Source organism: Tachypleus tridentatus, chromosome 7 (assembly GCF_004210375.1).
Source record: "Tachypleus tridentatus isolate NWPU-2018 chromosome 7, ASM421037v1, whole genome shotgun sequence".
NCBI classification, from domain to species: Eukaryota; Metazoa; Arthropoda; class Merostomata; order Xiphosura; family Limulidae; genus Tachypleus; species Tachypleus tridentatus.
Window position 1 is genome coordinate 132,458,979 of NC_134831.1, and position 22,761 is coordinate 132,481,739.

Below are 22,761 nucleotides of genomic sequence, written 5' to 3' on the forward strand. Positions count from 1 at the left end.
GAGGGTAGTATTGCAAGTAACAAATTCATTATCATGTTTTAAGAGACTGTGGATTTGAGTAAGAAAATATAATTAGTGAATAAGATTCTAAGCATTAGTTTTAGATGTTTTTCTTTGTTCTGTAAAACCAAGCAATGATATAAACTGGGTTGAATGTACAAGTTCAATAAATTCTAGTTTGATATAATATTCACTCATTTATTACCTCTTATACAAATAAGCCTGAGGAGCTTTACCATGAAAATATGAGGCAAGAATCAATTAAATATTAACAGGCAGCTTGTTAGTTTATGAAGTGGATGAAACATGGATAATGTAATTAGTTTTATATACAAGCAATACTGCATTAAGCTGTTTCACTTAACGTGCACAGAGGTGAAACGGCCAGTTTGAGTTCATAGGTCGGGTAGGATCAACCAGGCTTCTTAAGAGTAAGTTATTGTTTTTAAAGTGTGATGCAACCATGATGAATAAACTAATCCATTTGTTACAAAAGGTGTGGCTGAGCCTGTTCTGAATTTAACTTAGACTAAGCACTAACCTAATGAGAGGAGAAAGATTTCATATAATATCCTCTTTTGGCAGTTTGAAAGTTGGCTGTTCCCAAGATGAGAAAGAAGGATGTATTTTCAATGCTGACTGTGTCACACCTTGGTGTAACTTAAGGGCATTTACTATCACATTTGAGAACTTATATGGTGGAGTTAGTTATATTGGTTTATAAGGGCTTGTAGATGTGAACTATGTTTCCAAAGATGTATCTCTTCTTAGTACCAAAAAGTGGGAAAGTAACTAAACGTTTATCTTTACATTTTAATATCCACAAACACATTTACAGTAAACACCAGTCTATACATAAATAGTTTTGACTCGTGTGTAGTACACACATTGAAGAAGGGGTTTGATAAAAATACAAAAATCAAGCTTCAATTTAAATTACAGAATGTTTTAACAGGACAGGGTAAGTCGTGGTATATGTGGTAAGGTTATGAAGATGGAGAAAGTGGGAGCAGAATGTTCATTAATATTTTAAATAATACTGCTGGACCTGCCCTGGTATCACATCTTGCCACAGCAAGGCTACTGGGAGGAAGATGTAGTTAGAGAAAGTACATCTAATTGTTTGGCAACAGTTTTTGAGTGTTTTAAAATATAAGAGTTCGATCTTATATTTTTTTCAAACTATACAAAATTACAAATCATTCATGCACAGGTGATGCTCCAGTGTTATTTTCAGTCAGATAGTACGGATAGGGATTGACTAACCTAGTGTGATGCACTTCCTTTCCCAGCTGAAAAGGAACTCTAATCTTTCCTACAACCCATGTTTTGAGCCATTAAGTAGCTGAAACAAGATATTACAAAACTGTATATTATCTTTAATCTACTTTCTCTTAAGAATCAAAGACAAAATTAATTCAAGAATGACTCACATTAAAGAAGTCTGATAATTAAAGTACTGTTTTCTTTGTTGAGAAAGGACAATTAGTATGTGTGGGTGAAAGGTTTATATGCCACATTAGAACCACTCCCTATAAAAATATTGCATCCTTTACATACAAGCTTTCAAGACAAACAGCACACAAATATTTACAAATGTAACTATGGATGCTCCACACTACCACCATGATCTGTTAATGGGCTCCTTAGTATCTACTGCCCATAGCACCTACGAGTGAGGTTTTATTATGAAACAAGTTTGTTTTTTCCCTTAACAAAAGAGAAACTCTGCAGTATATATACTTGACTTCCAATTGTCTTGGATCATTACACAAATATAACAAAAATCGCAAAGAGGTCAGGCCAAAACTAAAGGCATTGTGGGGGTTGAAAATGACAACAAAGGTGTCCATTCAGTTTCTGTAAGTATGTATGGTACTGGAAAAGAACACCCTTCACCAGATCTGGGGGGGGCTCAAAGTTTCTCCTGAGCTGGTATCCAAATGGTAGGACCAGCTTGCTCTTTGATGACCTGTTTCACCCATGCATAGATCTCTTCAGGGGTATCTCCTTGAACAATTGCTACAAGAGAAAAGTCATTCTTAGACTATAATATTGTCCCCCAATAAGATTTAAATCATAAGATTAATGTATTAGTAATAATAAAAGCTGTTTCTCATAGAAAGTCAAATTTGAAAAATTATACATTTCACTTGTCAACTGCACATGTAAAGTCAAAGATATTTTTATCTTCTTTACACATATTCTACAGGTTAGTGAATAGGTTAAAAATAGGTAGATGTGTTTTGTTTCTTTTCCATTAGGATTATAGTGGGGTACCATAATCCCTTGATATGATGAATGAAGATGGATCTTATAAAACCAGTTTAATTAAGATATAACTAACAGTCCACAAGTGGACCTGGACAGTGAATCTGGAATTAAAAGAGGCTTGGTTTTGCATCAGCATTCTTGGTAAATAACTGAAATGATGGGATATCTCCAGTGCTATCACACAATAGTTCAGAACAGAAAATACCTTTTCATTTTTATAACTTGCATTTTGTCAAAATGCAAATTAGTTATATACTTATATCAAGTTTCATTACTAAATATAATTTTGGTAACTTTATATTCTTATACTTTCAAATTTTCATGTTTTATATTACTTAACTTATGGTATGTTGAGACAAAACTTTGTGCATTAAAAACAAACTTAAATGTGCCACTTTCTATGGATTATAATAGGCTTGTAAACTGATAGTAAATAAGGGTTAATTGTTTATGATTGATACACACAAAGCAGTATGAAAAGTTAAACTCACTCAAATATGAAAATATAGTACCTGTAAAGTACTCAGCAAATTCTTGTTCGAGTTTGATAGATCTGTCATATGTTCTTCGAGCTTGTTCTTCAATAATTCTTTTGTTCATTTCCCTGAAATAACAGTTGGGAAATTATTAAAGAATTTGAATTTTATTTTAAGAAAAAATGTTGATATTGTTCACAAAGTGTTACAAAAGAACAAACCAATATTAACTTCTTCATGTAAGGTGGTTTTGTTTTTTTTTTTCAGAAATAAACCCCAAAAAATGCAGGTTTATTGTAATATATCCAACTATATTTTTCACTATAATTTCCTTTAATACATAATATGATGCCACTCTCATGAGATTTCTTTTAACTCTGTGTATGGAGGTTTATTTAAAGTGCACATTTTACAGCCTTTTATAAAGTTACATTTAAAATTTAATTTTACTGTTGATATATGTCAGTTAACCTAGTATCAAGACGTGGGTTACAATTCAACTTCTTCCATTTTTCTGTATCATGTGACACTTCTTCACTCTGAATTGCCCATGTTAGCTTTACTTCTACCCCTAAACTAAAATGTCAATTTGTGACCATTTTCTTTACTGAAGTATATACAATGAAGAGAAACCCACATGGCACACCCTTTCTAATATATCCTATCTTTGAAATAATGGCAAAAATTTGCAGTGATGTTTTCTGTTGGATTATTTCCAACCAATATATAAAGAAAACTCACAGTAACAGAATGGAATGAAACAAGGAGCTAACAAGATAACTTCGTGATGATGAGAAACCCACTTAAAATGAAATGTGTATCTCAAGATGGCTGGTATGGGTATTAAAACTTTAATTAAAATAAAGTACAGAACAATGTTGACCTTCTTAGGTCATCTTCAGGTTAACAAAGAGAGTTTGCAACTGACCAGTGTAAACTGAGAGTGTAAATGGGTATGGGATTGTAGGGAGTGTTGCAGTTAGATGTTAGGTTATTAATTAGTTTTGGTATAAAGGTGTTTCTTTATATCTAGAAAAAAAGACTTAAAACAAACTACAACATTCCAGTAAATACCAAATTTATTCAAAAACCAGATACGATACTTAAGTCCATATTATATAAAAACTACACTGACAAACATGCCAACATTATTTATAACAACAACTACCACAACTTCTGTATTGAAGAAACAAGCAAAAATATGGAAACCAGACTCAAAGAACACAAAAACACACTACATGTTTTTGAACACTGTGAAGCAAACAAAACCATAGAAAACACAAAGATACTAAGTAGGAAAACAAAGGCAAAATCAAAGAAGTCCTTCTCATACAATAACTTGAACCAATATAAATGTACTCCTTTATACCTGTACTAATTAATAACCTAACATCTAACTGCAATGTCCCCTACAATTCTGTATGGTTTACACTCTCATCCCAAAGATGTGCCCAGAAATGGTCAGTTGCAAACTCTCTATATTAACCTGAAGATGACCTAACAAGATGAAAATGTTGTTCTGTACTTTATTTTAATTAAAGTTTTAATATCCATATCAGATATTTTGAAAATAAGATAACCTGTTTCCTGCTTTAAACAAAATTGCTGTTAGTGTCACTAACCACCAGTGTTGGAGTTTTGCATGACTAGTTTCTAAAAATAGCTTTTATTGCTTAGTTAGAATGCCAATTTAATTACTGTAGTGTTAGAACATACTATTGTTTTGTGTATGGCAAAATTTTGTATTCTAACTTTCACATGAGTTTAAAAACTGGTGAGACATGAAAGTCTTTACAAAAAAATAGGCTTAGTGTTATTACCAACAATAGTACAATAACTTGAAGACAAACTTCCAGATGCTTAATTTGTTGTTTTTTAATGTACATTTTTATTTATTGTTATAAAAATAACTAAAATCTGAAAGTAAAAGCTTAAGGTATAGAAGAATACTGAGTGAAATTAAATAAACAAATTACTCAAGATATCATGAGATATGATTGTGTAATTCAATGTACCTGCTTTAAATAAAGATGTGATTTTGTCTGATACATAGTTTTGTTCTAGAAACTAAAACTAAATTGGCTTTGGCTATAAGAATAAAGAGTAATTGGCTTTTACAATCAGTAGTAATTATAGAAAGAAAAATGGGTGGTTTAGATTTTTGTTGTTATTGTGTGGTGGTTATAAAATTGGGTCCTTTCACCCATATACTAATATGTTTTGCAGTAAGGTAGAGAAATTAACATAACATGTAATGCTTTACTGAAAAATAAAAGTTTTTGATATTCATGCAGAAAGTTTTGAAAATTAAGCAAATTTTTATTTAACAGGAAAATCAACTTACAGTCAGACTGATGTTGTAAAGGCTTGATAAATTCAGAAACAAAAAAACTATTTAAAAACCTAATTTTTTACTTTAGAACAGACTTGTAAGGCTTACTGAAAGTCTGCAAATTTTGAGAAGGTAGACTTAATAAATTTGGTTACTGTTTACAAAACTGGTCATCTGTATCAAGCCTGTACAAGTAGAATATATAATTTGTTAAAAAATAACAATGACTACTGTCTACATACACAGTAATACTAATTTTAACCAGTTTGTGTTAATCTCTGTTTGTGATAAAAGTAACACTTGCTAGACACCTGACTTTATTGTAATATATGTTTTGAAATTTATAAAGCAAGTTAGAAATGTATAAATAATAATGATTTTGTGGAACAAGCTTATTATAAATTGTCATTGCAATTGTAAAGAAATTCTTTCAACAAACCTCAGTTCAAGAAAGGCTTTTTCATGAATTACTTTTAATTCAGGTAAGAGATGCACAAAAGTTAAAGGCAATCCTATACTCACATTATAGATTCTACTGATTTAGGTTTAATGAAGATAGCAATGGGGTGCAGTCCTGCCACCTGTAGCCGTTTAATAGCATTACCACTGACATCTAAAATGCAATGTTTGTTCTGAAACAATTTTATTTAAAAAAAGAAAGAAAAAAGATGACTTATTAGAATCCTGATTATATATGATCACCAACATAATTAAAGACTCCCCAGACATTTGAATTGCCCTTTTCCATAAATATAATTAGTTAATACCGGCCTTCCCATGTGACATGAGAAATCACAATTAGTAATAATACATCAAATCATCTTACTGCAAAGAAGCAACAAGTTTTTATCATAGCAAAAATACTTAACCAATATATAATTATTATGCTTGCATATCTCCTTTATACTAATAATAAAATAATTTTCTTAATCGTTGAATTTGCACAAGATTTTATGGTTTAAAACAAATGCAAAAGTTTTAGCACAGTTCAATAAGTGTTTATAGTTTTTAAGCTAAACACAACTAAAGTTTTCTGAAACATTACCACTAGAATAATTATCATTATAAACTAAGTAGTTGAATTAAAAATATTTTCTAGCTATCAGAATTGTTCTACTCAATTACAATAAATACTTTATCATGACTATACATGTTGTTTGTCTGAGCCATTTCCAATATTAAAAGATGGACTTAACAATTTATATATATAGCAGATTTATAAGACAGTAAAAGTATGTGGTAATTAAAAAAAACAAAACCCAAACTGAATATAACCCACACTTGTAGAAAAACTTCTGGTGGAAACAAAGAATCATTATTTGATGAAAGAAAAGATGCTACTTGCAACTTACAGTTGTTAAAAATATGTCTGATATAATTAAGTATTCCAGTTCTTTATTTTCAACCCTCAGAGTGTAAATATTCTTACCTTTTCTGCAACCTCCTTTACCGAGGCAACACTTGTCCCATATAAGTTATCATTGTACTGACCAGCTTCAATGAACAAATGATTCTGGATGTCTTTCTCCATCTGTTCTCTAGAAGACACAAAATGATAATCTCGACCATCAACCTCATAGTCTCGTCTTGGTCGAGTGGTATCTAAAAAGCATTTCAGAAACTTGCTTACATTATGAAATGAGAAAATAATTTAACTCTCTCAAAGACAAACCTAATTTTCTAACTCTAAAAACAACCTAATGCTCATTGGTAACAGATTAATGTTCTTTGGTTGTTCCAGAATAATTAGTGAATACTTTACTCAAGGTTTTAGAAATTATTCTTATTTCACTTTTGATGATAAGATATTTTAAGAGCAACATAAATTATAAATGCTAAGTTAGACATTCTCACATGATGACTTCAAAAGTAAACCTCCAGGGTAGTGGTAAAGGTAACCAATTAATCAAAGTTTATTAATAATCTTGATAAATTATCTATTATACCAAGACACTTAAAAGACCACATTTTACCCTTTTTAATCTGGTAACACATGCAAAAATTTCTGTAAGAGCAATAAAATATAAAATTAATTTTATTTTACATTCAGTTATTTTTAGTTAATAAATTCATGGTACAGTTACTGAAAGAAATCTAGTTATACTTAAAGATAACTTGATGAAAAGTTTTACAAGTTAATTCAGTCTCAAATTTAAGTTGTTTGACTAAGAAAACATAAAGAGTAGCTACAGAATACACTATGTATGGAATCACCATCATATTATGAACGTTATTACATTTACCATAAAAATATTGTTGATCTTGCTGGGAAGCTTTTTGAAGAACAAACAGTATTTAAGAATTACACAAAAGAAACATCTTTAAACATATAGAAGAATATATCCTCATTTATAAGTTTAACTCACACCTTGGTATCATACAAATAAAAATATGAAATTATATTATTATTTAGTAATAAAAAGTTTAAACTTAAGGAAAAAGTAGCTGAATGCTTCCCTATTTGTTAATGTGTTCATCTGTGGAACAAAAGGTTCAAGGTTTGAGATATGATGTCACTGAATACTTTCTACAGTTTCATCTCTGAACATATTATAAAAGCAACAGCCAATCTCAATAGTTGGTTTGAAAAGCCAGACAAATCCTTGTGCCAGTAGTTCAAAACTAAGGAATTCATGTCTAAATCCTAGAAACTACTGACCTTCACTGTATCCTCAAGATGACTGATATGGATATTAAAACTTTAATTAAAATAAAGTACAGAAAAACTTTTAAACTTTCTTTGGTCATCTTCAGGTTAAAAAAAATTAAAATAACCTACGAAGATCAGAACATTGTTGTGTACTTTATTTTAATTAAAGTACTAATACCCACACAAGCCATCTTGAGGATACATTCTTACTTCAAGTGGGTTTATATTTATCACAAATTACTGACCTAACTGTTTGCACGTGTACATTTTAATTATATGTTATATATCTACTAAACAGTTTTACTGAGATGTATATTTACTTATAAAAGAGCATATTGAGGTATAAACAAATATGATCAAAAACAGTTTGAACTTCACAGATTCTAGAACTCTCAACAGGCAGAGCTATAATACACATTTAGTGGACAATATTTAAAAATGTATCACATCCAAGAAATAACTACAGAACTAAGTTTAAGGTAAAGCTCTATATGTAAACAGTTAATGACATGTCAAAAGTACTAACTTTCAGATACACAAACAACTCACAATATTTAAGTTAAACAGTTTGTGGATACATTTATCAAAATTATTAATTTTATGGATAAATACTTCCAATATACACAACTAAAACATGATACTTGAAGTTATTCAGTTTGTGGAGATATGCTTATTAAAGGTATTAACATAAAAAACAATGCTTTCAAAGGCACATAGCTATGCAAAATATACACGTATTATCAAAATATAGTATTAATGAAGAATAGTTCCACTGTGCACAAACAGAGAACAATACCTTAAATGTGCAGTAATGAAAAGTGATATTTTTAAAATCAACATTTATTAATAAAAGTATGTATTATATGTTCAATGCATACAGCTAAAGAACAATAGTATTCTTAGTACACAACTACTGACAAAAACACAGAAGGAAGAACTGAGGAAGCTATTGTTTTCTAATGAAAACACCAGAAGGAAGACCTTAGAAAACAATAGCTTTCTTTGATACACAAATACTGACACAAATATGAGAAGGAAGAACTTAAAAAACAGTAGCTTCCTCCATTCACAACTACTGACAAAAATACCAGAAGGAAGAACTAGGAAAACAACTTGCTCAGTTCATAGCTACTCACAAAAATACCAGAAGGAAGAACTTAGAAAACAACAGCTTACTCAGTTCACCACTACTGACAAAAATACCAAAAAGAAGAACTCAGAAAACAATATATTGCCCAGTTCACAACTACTGACAAAAATACCAGAAGGAAAAACTTGGAAAGCAACAGCTTGTTCAGTTCACAACTACTAACAAAAATACCAGAAGGAAGAACTTAAAAAACAATAGCTTGCATGGTTCACAGTAACTGAACAATACTTATTGTGAGAATACTCTTGAAATAAAAAGTTTTCAGTCAGCATATTAACAGTATAAATTTACAGAGCAATATTTGCAATGCACATAATTATTAATAATGAAGAACACACAGTAACAAACAAAGAATGATGCTTTCAAGATGTAAGCAAGAGAATAAACTATTTAGGAACAATGTATTGAAAGTTTCAATTTAAAGAACAAGACATCCAAGGTACTTGATTAGTTAATAAACAATACTTACGTGGTATACAACTACCAAACTTATCCGGTAGTTCTGATATGAGATCATCATTAATTCTATCTTTTAGTGGACCTAGAATAATCACTGGCCTTGTATAGACAACTAAACGAAAAAGAAAACAAAGATATTATAAAACTAGTTCAATAAATCCTTATTTCTTACCAAAATGTTGAAGATGTAGCCAGGTTATGGAATAAAATGAAAAGATCTATGAACATTATTTCTATCTTCAACTTTTAACATATATATATATATATATATATATATGCATAAAATTAAGGCAGTAAGTAATTATAAACTATCTTTAATCAAAGGCTGAGACAATGATTACATCAAATAAGAAGTATTAAAGTATATGCCCAAACTTAAAGTGTAATGTACCACATAATTAATAAGTAATTTTAGAGAAAATACTAGTATAATTGTAATTAGAAAGATGAATAAAGTAAATAAAGGGGGAATTTGTCTTGTAATTTAACATTGTAGTTTAATCACAAGAAGTTCCACTCACAGAAAAAATATGCAGTAATACTTCATTGTATCACTGGATACAATGAACCAATATTCAATGTGGCACTATTAGTCACACATTATGTATTGATCTGTATGTTGGATGAAAAAGAACACAAAAATTACATTCCATTTTCTAAATGGAAATTTTTGTGCCAAAATGTGTCCTTGCAAATTTTTGTATTTTAATCTTATTCTCAATAATGTAACATTAAAATAATTCTTCCACTGTCTCCTTGTAAGCTTAGAGGCTTATGTGCTAAACTCAGGGTTCAGTCTCTGCAGTAGGCACAGTTCAGTTAGCTGACTGTGCAGCTCTATTGATTAAAACAAACCAACCCTACATGCACTGCAGGTTTAAAGAGTGCACATCATGACTTTTTAGAGTTGCATTAAAAATTTAATTGAACAACTGTATTGTTAATGTAGTCAGTAGGCTTGACATAAAAATAGTTTATATGTTAAATGCTAATATTAGCCAAGTTCTCAATTTCTTATTTGAAAAGGAAGTATTTAAATAAATTCTTTATCATCACTTGTTTCTGTCATATGAGGTCCTCGCATACCAAATCACCCAACTTAAAATTTTATTCCATCCTTTCATGGGTTTCAGTGTCCCGCTAATTAGAAACTCAATCTAATTATATGTACGTATATTACCAAGCCAGAATATAAACTTAAAACCTCAAATCTTCTCACTTAACTGAGAGATAGAAGAAAAATGTGAAACCCACTTAACCATTCTGTTTTTCAAAAAATGTTAGCAGTTCTCTCTGATGTTGTTATTTGTTTATTTACAACTAATAAGAGGCTAGTGTTTCTTTGCAAGATTCTTTATATGGGTTACTTCATTACTTATAAGTATATACTTGGCCCCAGTTTCATCGTTTGTGATTTTGATAATCAGCTTTGGAGCATTTAACAGAATTTTTTAAACTTATGTACAGATTAGTTAGAAGACCAGTTGAAGTATACTAGTCTTACAACATTCTACTGTTGTGCCCAATAACCTTTTTTTGTTCCAAAACATATAATGTGGATAATGAAAATCATGGCAAAAAAGTATGTCTAATGTGACCAGACCTCAACAACAAAACTTCCAAGTCCAGACATAAGTCTTGAATTTGTTTCTATGCATATTGACGTAAAAATAACTAAAATGTGAAATTATTATATTACTGGATTATATAAATAAGATTTATCTTTAAAACCTTTATGACATCTAGGCAAACATGCACAAATAGGATAATGTGATACTGCAGCTCAACCGTTTGTTTACGTAAAGCTATCCATTTGTGATAAACTGTTTTAGCACACCCTGAGACAGTCTTAAGTATAGCTGTAAAACAGTAAATGAAACTAGATGTAAATAAAATAGTGTAACTGAAATAGCTCTTTTCATATTTATTTAGAACATTCTACAGACTATGCAAATAATATATGAAATTGTAAAATGAAAAGAAGTATTATTATTCTTAGCATGAAAATCACCTTTCACTCAGAATGACACAGTAAAGCCTACTGGAATTCACAGATAAACCTTTAGAAATAATACATAATTAAAAATTTTGATATTTGTTTGGAGTCCAAGAGCCTTCTGTGAGTATTCAGTGTTTACTAAAAGTTTGCCACATTTCACAAATATATAGATATTAAATATAAAATTATAGTAAATAATTTTCTCCAATATGGAGTCATACATGGCAAGAAAAAGAGAAATCAATCATTGTTTATTTTAGGAGGAGTCTGCCTGTCTTACTTTCTTGTGGAGCAACAGCTTCATATGAAAGTATTAGTTCTTCCTGGCCACCTTACAAGAAGAAAAAAAATATCGTCTTATTTGTTATAAATCAAATTGAAATATAATTTTACAGCATTTCTTAAATGTATTAAAAATGACTTAAAACTGTATTGAAAAAATAAAACCATGAAAACAAAACCTGCAATCACAGAGTGAATGTTATTTAACTTTAAAGGTCCTTCTTTATTAATTCAATAAAAATTAAAAGGTGCAGTGTCTCAGTATTTGATTGTGAAATTAAAATTAGTTTGATTAACTTCTAGAAAACTGACATGATTAAAATCATAATTAATCCATTTATTTCTTCCAATGCAACTTAACACTTAAGAGTCAATAACTTAATGGCAAATTACTATTACATCAAACAAAGATACTGATTAAAAAGACAAGTATAGTTTTACAATTGCAAAAAATTAATTAATAGCATATTAATTCAACCATCTCTCCCAAGTTACATAAATCAAAGGTTACATGTATTAAATAATCAAACTCTTGTCTGAAGAACACCAAGACGTTTTTTTTATTCTTACAAATACACTGCATTTATTGGTTAATCACATCCAATTAAATCTTATTTACAATTTATAAAGATACACTTGACAGATATTAAAAAAAAATCAAACAAGGACACCTACGTATGCTGCTAGCTTCACTGTCACTGGTATTTGCTACACCAACTGGATCTGTTGAAAGAAATAACCAACTCAATAAACCAAAACAAAACACATGAAAATAGAGACAAAGAAAGTAAAAGAACGACTTTAAGTTTTTATATTCTATTACAAACAGATTTTTTTAAGTCTATTACCATAAGACAGCAGCATGTCTGCAGACTTACAGTGTTAGAAACCAGGTTTTGATACCCATGATGGGCAGAGCACAGATAGCCCTTTGTGTAGCTTCATGCTTAAAATAACAAAACAACTGATCACATATATCAAGTATAACTGACAATAGATTGGTACCCTCTAACAATTACAGATAAAATGTTAGTTTGCTTCACTGTTTTCATAGTTATTTTTATGAATAGTTCTATACAAGTTTCAGAGTTCATATATGACTTCAACTATATATTCAAAACTGAGTTTTTCACCTTACAACACAATGATGTTTTGTAATATTTACTTCCATTTACAGGGTAAATATTTACCTTACTGTATTATCTTCTTCATCACTATCATCTCCTCTGTGATGATATTTCCTTTATTACAAATAAATAAATAACTTACCTTCTCCATCACTAACATACTCCTACTGTCTTGTTTATTTTAATTACAAAATAAATAAATAACTTACCTTCTCCATCACTAACATACTCCTACTGTCTTGTTTATTTTAATTACAAAATAAATAAATAACTTACCTTCTCCATCACTAACATACTCCTACTGTCTTGTTTATTTTAATTACAAAATAAATAAATAACTTACCTTCCCCACCACTAACATACTTCTACTATCTTGTTCACTTTAACTACAAAATAAGTAACTAACTTACCTTCCCCATCACTAACATACTCCTACTGTCTTGTTTATTTTAATTACAAAATAAATAAATAACTTACCTTCTCCATCACTAACATACTCCTACTGTCTTGTTTATTTTAATTACAAAATAAATAAATAACTTACCTTCCCCACCACTAACATACTTCTACTATCTTGTTCACTTTAACTACAAAATAAGTAACTAACTTACCTTCCCCATCACTAACATACTCCTACTGTCTTGTTTATTTTAATTACAAAATAAATAAATAACTTACCTTCTCCATCACTAACATACTCCTACTGTCTTGTTTATTTTAATTACAAAATAAATAAATAACTTACCTTCCCCACCACTAACATACTCCTACTGTCTTGTTTATTTTAATTACAAAATAAATAAATAACTTACCTTCCCCACCACTAACATACTTCTACTATCTTGTTCACTTTAACTACAAAATAAGTAACTAACTTACCTTCCCCATCACTAACATACTTCTACTGTCTTGTTTACTTTAACTATAAATTGCTGACTTTAAGCTAAAAACCAAGAAATAAGCTCATTTTTTCCATCACTACCCTCTTCTATACTGTATCAATTTGCTGCTAAGCCTAGAAAATTAGCAGATATATTCTTTTCATCACTATCATTGTTCATAATATAGTTTTTATTTGAAACAAAATGATGTTATTAGTAATATTAAAAATAATTCTTAGGTCTTAAAACAAAAATCATTCTAACCCAAGTGTCACTTTTCTGGCCTGATCTGTGTCTTTATAATTTCTAAACTTTATCTGATACCCCTTTTGTTTCAAGGTAATAACAATATCCTAGGATTAATTATTGATTATATGCATTTATATATCTTGATTTTCTTTTTTGACCAGAGATCATTTACCTGTGACATTTAAAATAAATGGAATATCAAGTTTTTTAACACATACAAGGGACCAGCATGAAATTTCATTATGAAGAATCCATAAATAAATATTTAAAATTTAAACCAATGATTGGTGTAAAATGGTGTTTCTCAGCTGGATTTACCAGATGATCTTTTCAATTTTATTTATTTAAATAAAATACTGACTAAGTGCAGACAGTTTGCACCACCCTTGTGGGGGGGGGGGGGGGTTGGGTGCTACCCACCATTTAAAAAACACTGGTGTAAACACAACTAACTTAGCTGTACATTTTCAACACTGACTGACATTATTTCATTTCATCCCTACAAAATGAAATGAGCCCTGCAATACAAGTGAGATGTTTGTGTAGTCATTCACACACACACACACACATATATATTCCTTTGTTATAATCAAAAACATTTTATCTAAATATATATATATTTTTTAAGAAACTTGTCAGTTTTAACATACCCTTTTCTTGTTCCATTCCTTAACTGTGTGAATCTACTACCTACTTTTTTTAATAATCAATCTTATTTGTTCAACAACAATGTACAGTGGAACCCCTCTAAGTGACCACCCCTTGAAATCGGGCATTCAATCACAACCCCTTTTTTTTGTTTACATAATCCCTAATTATGTACAGTGGAACCCCTCTAATCAGGCCAGTTTGTCTCAGTCCCGAAGGTGGCTGCTTTAGAGGGGTTCCACTGCATTAATATAATGACCAAGATTACATAACACTTCATATGTACATGCATGAGAAAACTATTATTCTTATCCTTTAAATGAATTAATTATTTTACGTCTAACAGTTGTTATCTCACGAATCCTGAAAAAAAATATTCTGGTGATACTGCCGGGCAAAACGTAAGTGAAATGTATAAAAGGACGGTAACTTCAACCACTTATTACATTGTAATTCAGTCATCAAAACATCACTTAAACAAATGTGTAACTCACTTTCACCATCACTACCGTCTTCTGTGCTGTTCTCTTTGCTTTTCATGAAGGGGAACTTACGAGAAAATGAAAAGTTTTTCTTTTTTCTGTCTAGCGTACCCTAAAAAAACAAACAAGATCAAGTTACACTAATATCGGAGCCATATTTCTTAACCTAAACAAGATGGAAGTGCTACTGCTTTAAAAGGGAATACAGTTCTATTGTACGGTTGAATTACATTACTGAACAACTGTGAAATATATCATGTTTCTATCCAGTAATTAAAAATAAATGTACATTATGCATGTTGAAATAAACTATCAGATATCTACAAATTCAAACATTTAGTGGAAGTCTTTAAACAAAGTATCTATTACCAATGAGGGTAAAATATCTTAAGACTAGTTCGAAATTAAGTAAACTAGGTATCACGTAAACAAATAAAATAAACACGTCACTTTTTAGAATATTTGGGAGGATTATATGACCCACCCTAGCTAATATCCTAGGGAGTGATAACAATTGTACACATCTCCAGAAATTGTGAAAATGTTAATAGACAATGCTCAAATTACAGACAAATAAATATGATAAAGTGTATCTGTCACAACTTTAAATATATAACAATCATATTTGTCAAGCTGTTTTAATCCATCCTGTACATGAAAATGCAAGGACAAATATCATTGTTAATCATAGTCCAACTGATTACAAACAAACCAAGAATAGGAAAGGAGTAACCGAACAAATGCCACTTGAGATTGTGATAAAGTTATATTTTTCATGTTAATTTGAAATGTGAGGCCAAGTATAATATAGAGAAATTTACTTTATGAGCTTGTGTGTGTGAAGGCAATTGTTTTTCTAAATATTTATCTCTTATGGATAATCAACATATTATTTATAAAAGTTAAAATATGCTGTATTTATTAACATTTTAACAATCATGAAATCAAAAAGCTGACTACATAATACAACAAAACATTTACAACACAGATATCATTTTAGCTTCTATGTTTTTCTATCGTGAAAGAGACAATGAATCTGCTCAGCTTTCCAGCTAGTTCTGGTATTCATTCTTTTTATAACTTCTAAACATATCATCTTAAAATAGGAAAGGTAATTGAGCTGTGTGCTGCAGTTATAATCACTAAATAACATAATTTACACTAAAATTATGATTTTTAAGATTACTACTAGAACACTTATAAAAGCGGATAGTCCGTTTGAAACTATGTCACCCCAGTGAAATTGGTTGAAACAATTATTTTGGTTTTTAAGTTAACGGTTAACAAAAATGAAATTTTGTTTTGTAAGTGTATCATTACAAATCAACATTAAGAACCAGTACAAGTGATAGATTATTCTTGGCAAAATATTAAAAGTTTCAAGTGTTAAAGGTCACGTACATTTCCTACCTTCCCGTCACTTATGGTACTCTTTCCCTGGAATTTCACTGATTTTAGTCGAGCTCTTTCTCTTCTCTCAACCCTGCAAGATAATTTAACACAATTCAATTAGTTTTCTCATTTTTCCTTCTTTAAACAAACTGCCACAGTGAGGTTATATTTCTTTAAAAGTGAAAGATTACTTTTAAAAAAAGTTCACAATTTTAAATGAATACCACATTATGTGTAGTCATCTTTCATGTCACTCATAGATCAGCTTCTAACTGATCTACAATAAACTGAGAGAATTTTGATTAACTGCTCACTTTTCACTAAAAAACCAAAAGACAAATGGATCAAGTGAATTTGTCAACACCATTACATCTCTGGTATAAACCATGATAATCACGTTTCACTTAACACACATTTAAATCACAAAATTTAATATCTAAATAGTAGTCTCTAACATCATTCATTCTAAAATCCCTAAGCTACACTGAAAAAGATTGTTCTCATCTGAAGCTACAAAAAACAAGATCCAGAGAATGTCAAACAGTAGATGTAAGAATTTTTCTTAAGTTAAATAACTAGCTACACTTGAAAATATTTTAACCACATTTCCTGTCCAGATGTTTAGGACAAAATAACAATGTCCTCCTGCTAAGAGAGTGATTCACCCTATGTACATGAACAGATTTATTAATAAAGGACAACACAGGGAAAGGTCAGAACTGACCATACTCATCTGACAGTTTAAAGCAGGGTTTGTACCAAATTATCCCAACATGCCTCACCATACTTAAAAAACAATCATGAATCAGTGAATACTGTTTGAATGAAAACCCATGAAAATGAAAGTTGGTCTCCCAAAACATTGATAGTACAGTATCAGTTATCAGAATGTTTCTCCTTGAAAACAACAGATGAGTAAGTCAAAGTGATCTGAGCATGTTTCACTAGTTATTGAAATCTCACTAAATCACCAAAAACCTGAATCAACAGCAGAGTACTAGATGCTGAAGAGTAAGAAGGAGACAGGTAGTGACCTACTTCCTTCATAATGTTTGTCACTGTGGTCCTTTATCTTGCAAACAAAACAGTAGCAGGTTGTAGCTAGTAATCAACCTTTTCACTGATTGAAGGTTAAACTCAGTTGAAACAAGGTTAAATCATACATCTATGCACAAATACATCTTTGTTATTATAGGTTTTATGTTCTGTGTAAGCCACTTGTTTGAAAACAGAAACAAAGAATGATAAAGATGATGAAATTTCAGATACAAGAGATAAGCCTATCACACAAGGTAGATAACAAAGCTTGATCTAAAGGAAGCTTCTCTATCCTGGATGAATAACCACATAAGATGAGTATGCTAAACCTTTATAGGTTGTAAAAGGACTTTGTAAACCATTTATTTTTTTATGTCTACTCCAAAGAAATCTCATGTCAATCAATTACCAAAAACAATACAGTGAAAACAAATCGAAATTACTCATATTTTATAAAGTCAAAACTATAACATATCACAGAAGGCAATGCCATCGTCTCAAAATACAAGATATAAAACATATATAATAATAACTATGTTAAGATTTCAGCATATCTTAAGTATAGTAGGAATGGTACAGATACAAAATACATGCAGTATGAACTAATTATATAAACAAAAACAAAAACCTTCAAAGTGTCTAAGAGACACCCTTAGGAAATAAACAGACCATATACAAAATTACAAGTCAAAACTATAACATATCACAGAAGGCAATGCCATCGTCTCAAAATACAAGATATAAAACATATATAATAATAACTATGTTAAGATTTCAGCATATCTTAAGTATAGTAGGAATGGTACAGATACAAAATACATGCAGTATGAACTAATTATATAAACAAAAACAAAAACCTTCAAAGTGTCTAAGAGACACCCTTAGGAAATAAACAGACCATATACAAAATTACAAGTCATAGAACAAGTTGGGAAAGTCAACAGAATAAATAGAAAAAAAATTCATAAAAACACATATTTCTAAATCTCACTGACTAACTGACCAACACTGTTGAACACTTCTAGCTGTATGACAAACACCATAGTTATAAGTGAACCAATAACAGCACAGGAGCCACATGTTAGTGCTAGCATGAAGTAGCCAATTAAATTAAATAATTTACCAGATCTTAGAATAGGCACAAAACCACAACTTAGACTACATCCAAGTGACATTGCACACTATAGTGTGTACCATCACATGTATACTGATAACATACATACAGGATATCACTATAAATGAATGATATAAAAGATCAGGTCACCATGCTTAAGCAAACTGACAAATTACTTTAAAAAAAGGTGAAAGTGTATAATTGTGTGCATCAAATATCAGGAAACAAGGTAAGAATGGGCATGGTGCAATAACACTACCACTGTACAACCTCATAATGGTGTGTGTCCAATGCCCAGTCCAAGCTTGCTTTGTTTTTCTGTGTTTATGACATTATACAGCTTATGAATACATACAAAAGTGTATCTATGATACTTCTACTCTTATGTAGACAGTAAAGAATCCATAGTGTTGATACACAAAAACCTAAGATTTATTATCTTTGTATTTTAATTCATCTAAGTAACCAATGGATGAAATCCTGTTGCCTTTCTCGTGCAACTGCAAAAGGAAAAGAAAACAAACAATTTCTGGGTCCACATGACTTTGATTCCTCTGGCATCATACAAACAGATATTACAGTGCACGTACTGGCTTGAATAATTTGATACACAGAAAACTCTTGTCATTGTATGATAAGCATAACAAAGTCTGATAAGTTTAGTTCACCTGGTTTATTGTATACAGGATAGAAAAATTTAAAAAGGAAATATGGACAGGCTGTTTGGCATGCCCCTTGTGAGGCTGTACAAAAATAGTTTTATTACACCAAGTTCATTCTCATCTTGTTTCCTCACTTTTTTATGTATCCATTCCTATACTTAAGTTGTTTTTAATTTTTTCAATTCTTGAGATTATAATACAAGTATTTCTTACTACCAACTTAAACATTTAAAATACATTTATTTTTATAACAGAAATACAGATAGCATTGTCTTAGCATCAAACACATATCTGAATAGACACAAGCTTCTTTCATTAGAATGCCTAAAAACAGATGTATTATTAAAATAATTTAATTTTAAAACAACCTACAGTATGTTAATTATATTCACACATGATAGTGTTTTATTAACACACACACACTTAAACTTCTCAGATTTTTATGACATTACATTTTAAACTCAACAATGAAATGCACCATTACAAATATTAAACTTTCATTTAACATGATGAATATCAACTTACCTCAAATGAATTGTTAGATGAACATACACATCTACTTTATTTAACTTAAATATTTTTTAATATCTAGCTTTCTGCAACTAGAATCAATTAAATTACAAAGTTAGAAAGTAGTAAAAGTTTTTAACTATCGTGGACAGAAATGACGCCAGGTCACATCTAAATTTTTGCCTTAAAAGTGAAAGACCAACCTTTTTTTACTTGGAATAATCCCCATCCCCTCTTCTTCCCCATTTGAAACAATCTTTCTTGCCTGCCACCACTCATCATCACTGGCATTAATGACATGAAGAATGTCTCCAAAGCAAAATGGCAATCCTCTGCTAGGTAGACCACTATCTTTTGATGGATCATAGTCAAACAGTGCTCTACAATAAGCAAAATATATAATACAATGTGCTCTCCTTAGCTACAAACACAAATGAAATAGTTTTAGAACATCTAAACATCAAACTAGTTAATTAAATACATTTTAAAATCAGGATTAAGGTATCAGTAATGGTCATTGTAAGTACTACTATCTTCCTATTTAAAAGATTGTTTGTTACCCTCAATAAGACAGATAATACTAACCTCACGTGGAGGGATCGCTTCTGGGAAGTACGTAAGCTGCCAGACGTTGTATTTAACATTTGTTCTCGCAGGTCATGGATTTTTGCTTCGAATCTATTGTACTCTGAAACAAAAGAAAATCCACCAACTGTTAGTAGTAACAAAAACAACCTAACTTTAAATATGTATAACCACTACCTGTAAATTAATTTCTGATAATTTCCTACAAGAAACATTTTAATGATAAAAGGAGTAGGTTTAAGCAGTTACGATTCAATTAAATGGAGAATAAATCCCAACAGATTGGAGTACGACAACTTTATGAGATACATAAATTAAAAAGTAGTTAAAAAATTATTGTGTAAGCAACCAAAGAGTCTTTAAAATGCATTACTGTCCAGTTATTTGGACTCAAAATAACCATGTTTCTGTAATACAATTAAAGATATACAAATTAAATAACTACTGTGAACTTCACAGTGGCAAATTATTACCACTTTTAAAAACTTTTCACTGAACCTAAAAAATTAATATACTTGAAACAATGCAATATATTCTCAATATAAGCTATTTAAGGTTATTGAAACACTGGAGGAAAGAAATGTTTTAAACCATATCATCATCAGCTATCATGTTTTTTTTATCTCTTGAACTTATTACAAATATATAAACATATTTCAGACCAAAAAATATTCCATATTAACTTCCTGCAATTATATTGCTTGGTAATGGGTATATCAAACTATATGTCATCTAATACCAACTTTCCCATATCTGAAAACGTCACCCCTAAACATTCAATGCAGCTTTGATATCACAGTGCTTCATACTGGCTACATCAAGCCTAAAATCAGTCATTACCAACTTTCTGATATCACAGTGCTTCATACTGGCTACATCAAGCCTAAAATCAGTCATTACCAACTTTCTGATATCATACTGCTTGGTACTGGGTATGTCAAACCAAAAAACGAACATACAACCTGCTTTACAGCATCAAACTATTTAATGATCAATACACCAGATCAAAACACACACTATTCATACACTACAGCTAATACTTGTGTTTGGAAAACAGACCTACACTGAAACTTCATGTTTAGATGTTGGTGACTGTTGCATAACAATCTCATACAGAAATATATATTTGTCATTATAATCACTACTCCATTCTATAAAGTTTTTCTGTTGATCACTTACACTCAAGGTTAGCAGCATTCATTGTGACCCTAGAACAAGTTCAACCTTCTTGTACGACATGATTTACATCAGTTGTTTTCTGTACAGCAGAGTAATAGCTAAATTTTAACTTTGTAGAAGCTATATGATGTTGTTAAATTATTATATTAACAAGAGGAGGATATGTGTACTACTTAACATGTTAATAATGCTGCATATACCACGTGTATATCCTCACAAATAAAGATTGACCAAAACACATTTAACACACAGTTTATTTCCTGTAGATATAAAAAGCTTGACAGTAAGTTACTCTTTACTCCATATGCTTATTTTATATTTAAGGCCTTATCATGTGATGTGATTGGGACAGTCAACAGTTATGACTCCATAATGTTTAACTTTTTATTCACAGTTCTCCAGCACTCTCTATTGTCCTTGATTTGAGATTAATTTCACACTGTTTGAAAGCTACAGTTTTACAACAGTTTCTTATTCAATAGCCATATTGCTAGATTTTAAACTGTTAACCATCTAACTTTCATTCCTATAACTATCTAAATGAGATTATTACTCGAAATGCTATAAATATATAAATTTTGTTAAATATAACATGTAGAAGTGCTCCTTTACAACCAGTTCAAATGTTCAAAAGGTTCAACTCTCTTACTTTTAATAAAACATTATAACCCATATGACTTATCTGTATTACAGATTATTTGGAAGACAGCAGTTATGCACAGCACTATTGTCAAAATTCATAGCACTGCTCCACCTTAATCATTAAATACACTATAGGCAAACATTGTTTTCCTGCTCCCTTCCCGTATTTGTAAAGACGGTCAGCCACCAACAGCAACACATCCTGGTTTTATCTGTATCAAACACTGACCATGTTGGCAAAAATCTAACAGATCAATCATTTATCACACCGCCATAAGAAAATAAAAGAAAATTCATAGCATCATTACCCATCACTTCTTGTTACCTATGCACAATCAAATAAATGCTCGCATGATAAAACAGCTCCATTACTTCCAACCACACATTTCTTACAAACTGTTAAAATGACATCAGCCCACGTTCATAGACATGAACAAAGTATTAGAAGTCTATGGCTGAACTGAGAATTAATCTACCAGCATACATTTTTACATGATAAAGAGAAACTGTTAATAATAATAATAACAGTAAAAAAGTCAACATTGATAAATCTGCTGATCCACCAAAGGCTATGAAAACTACCTTGAAATGACCTAGGAAGATTAAAACGTTGTTCTCTGCTTTATTAAT

General features: G+C 30.4%; 1 protein-coding gene across 10 annotated transcripts in view; it reads right to left on the minus strand.

The window, feature by feature from the left end:
* Positions 1-799: 799 nt before the first annotated feature.
* The window catches only part of LOC143256625 (disks large homolog 1-like), a 230,050-nt gene continuing 208,088 nt past the window's right edge, over positions 800-22,761 (minus strand). For 6 of the 10 annotated variants that reach the window (XM_076514070.1, XM_076514071.1, XM_076514078.1 and 3 more), the window contains 11 exons: positions 20,311-20,413; positions 19,929-20,105; positions 16,411-16,492; positions 15,022-15,121; positions 12,298-12,345; positions 11,621-11,671; positions 9,352-9,453; positions 6,512-6,684; positions 5,605-5,714; positions 2,766-2,878; positions 800-2,022 (listed from right to left, as the gene is read on the minus strand). In XM_076514070.1, coding sequence (XP_076370185.1) covers positions 1,916-2,022; positions 2,766-2,878; positions 5,605-5,714; positions 6,512-6,684; positions 9,352-9,453; positions 11,621-11,671; positions 12,298-12,345; positions 15,022-15,121; positions 16,411-16,492; positions 19,929-20,105; positions 20,311-20,413 — 1,166 coding nt within the window. In that variant the 3' untranslated portion in view covers positions 800-1,915. The remainder of the gene's footprint in view (positions 2,023-2,765; positions 2,879-5,604; positions 5,715-6,511; positions 6,685-9,351; positions 9,454-11,620; positions 11,672-12,297; positions 12,346-15,021; positions 15,122-16,410; positions 16,493-19,928; positions 20,106-20,310; positions 20,414-22,761) is intronic. The other 4 variants (XM_076514074.1, XM_076514075.1, XM_076514077.1 and 1 more) reach the window with 3 other exon arrangements.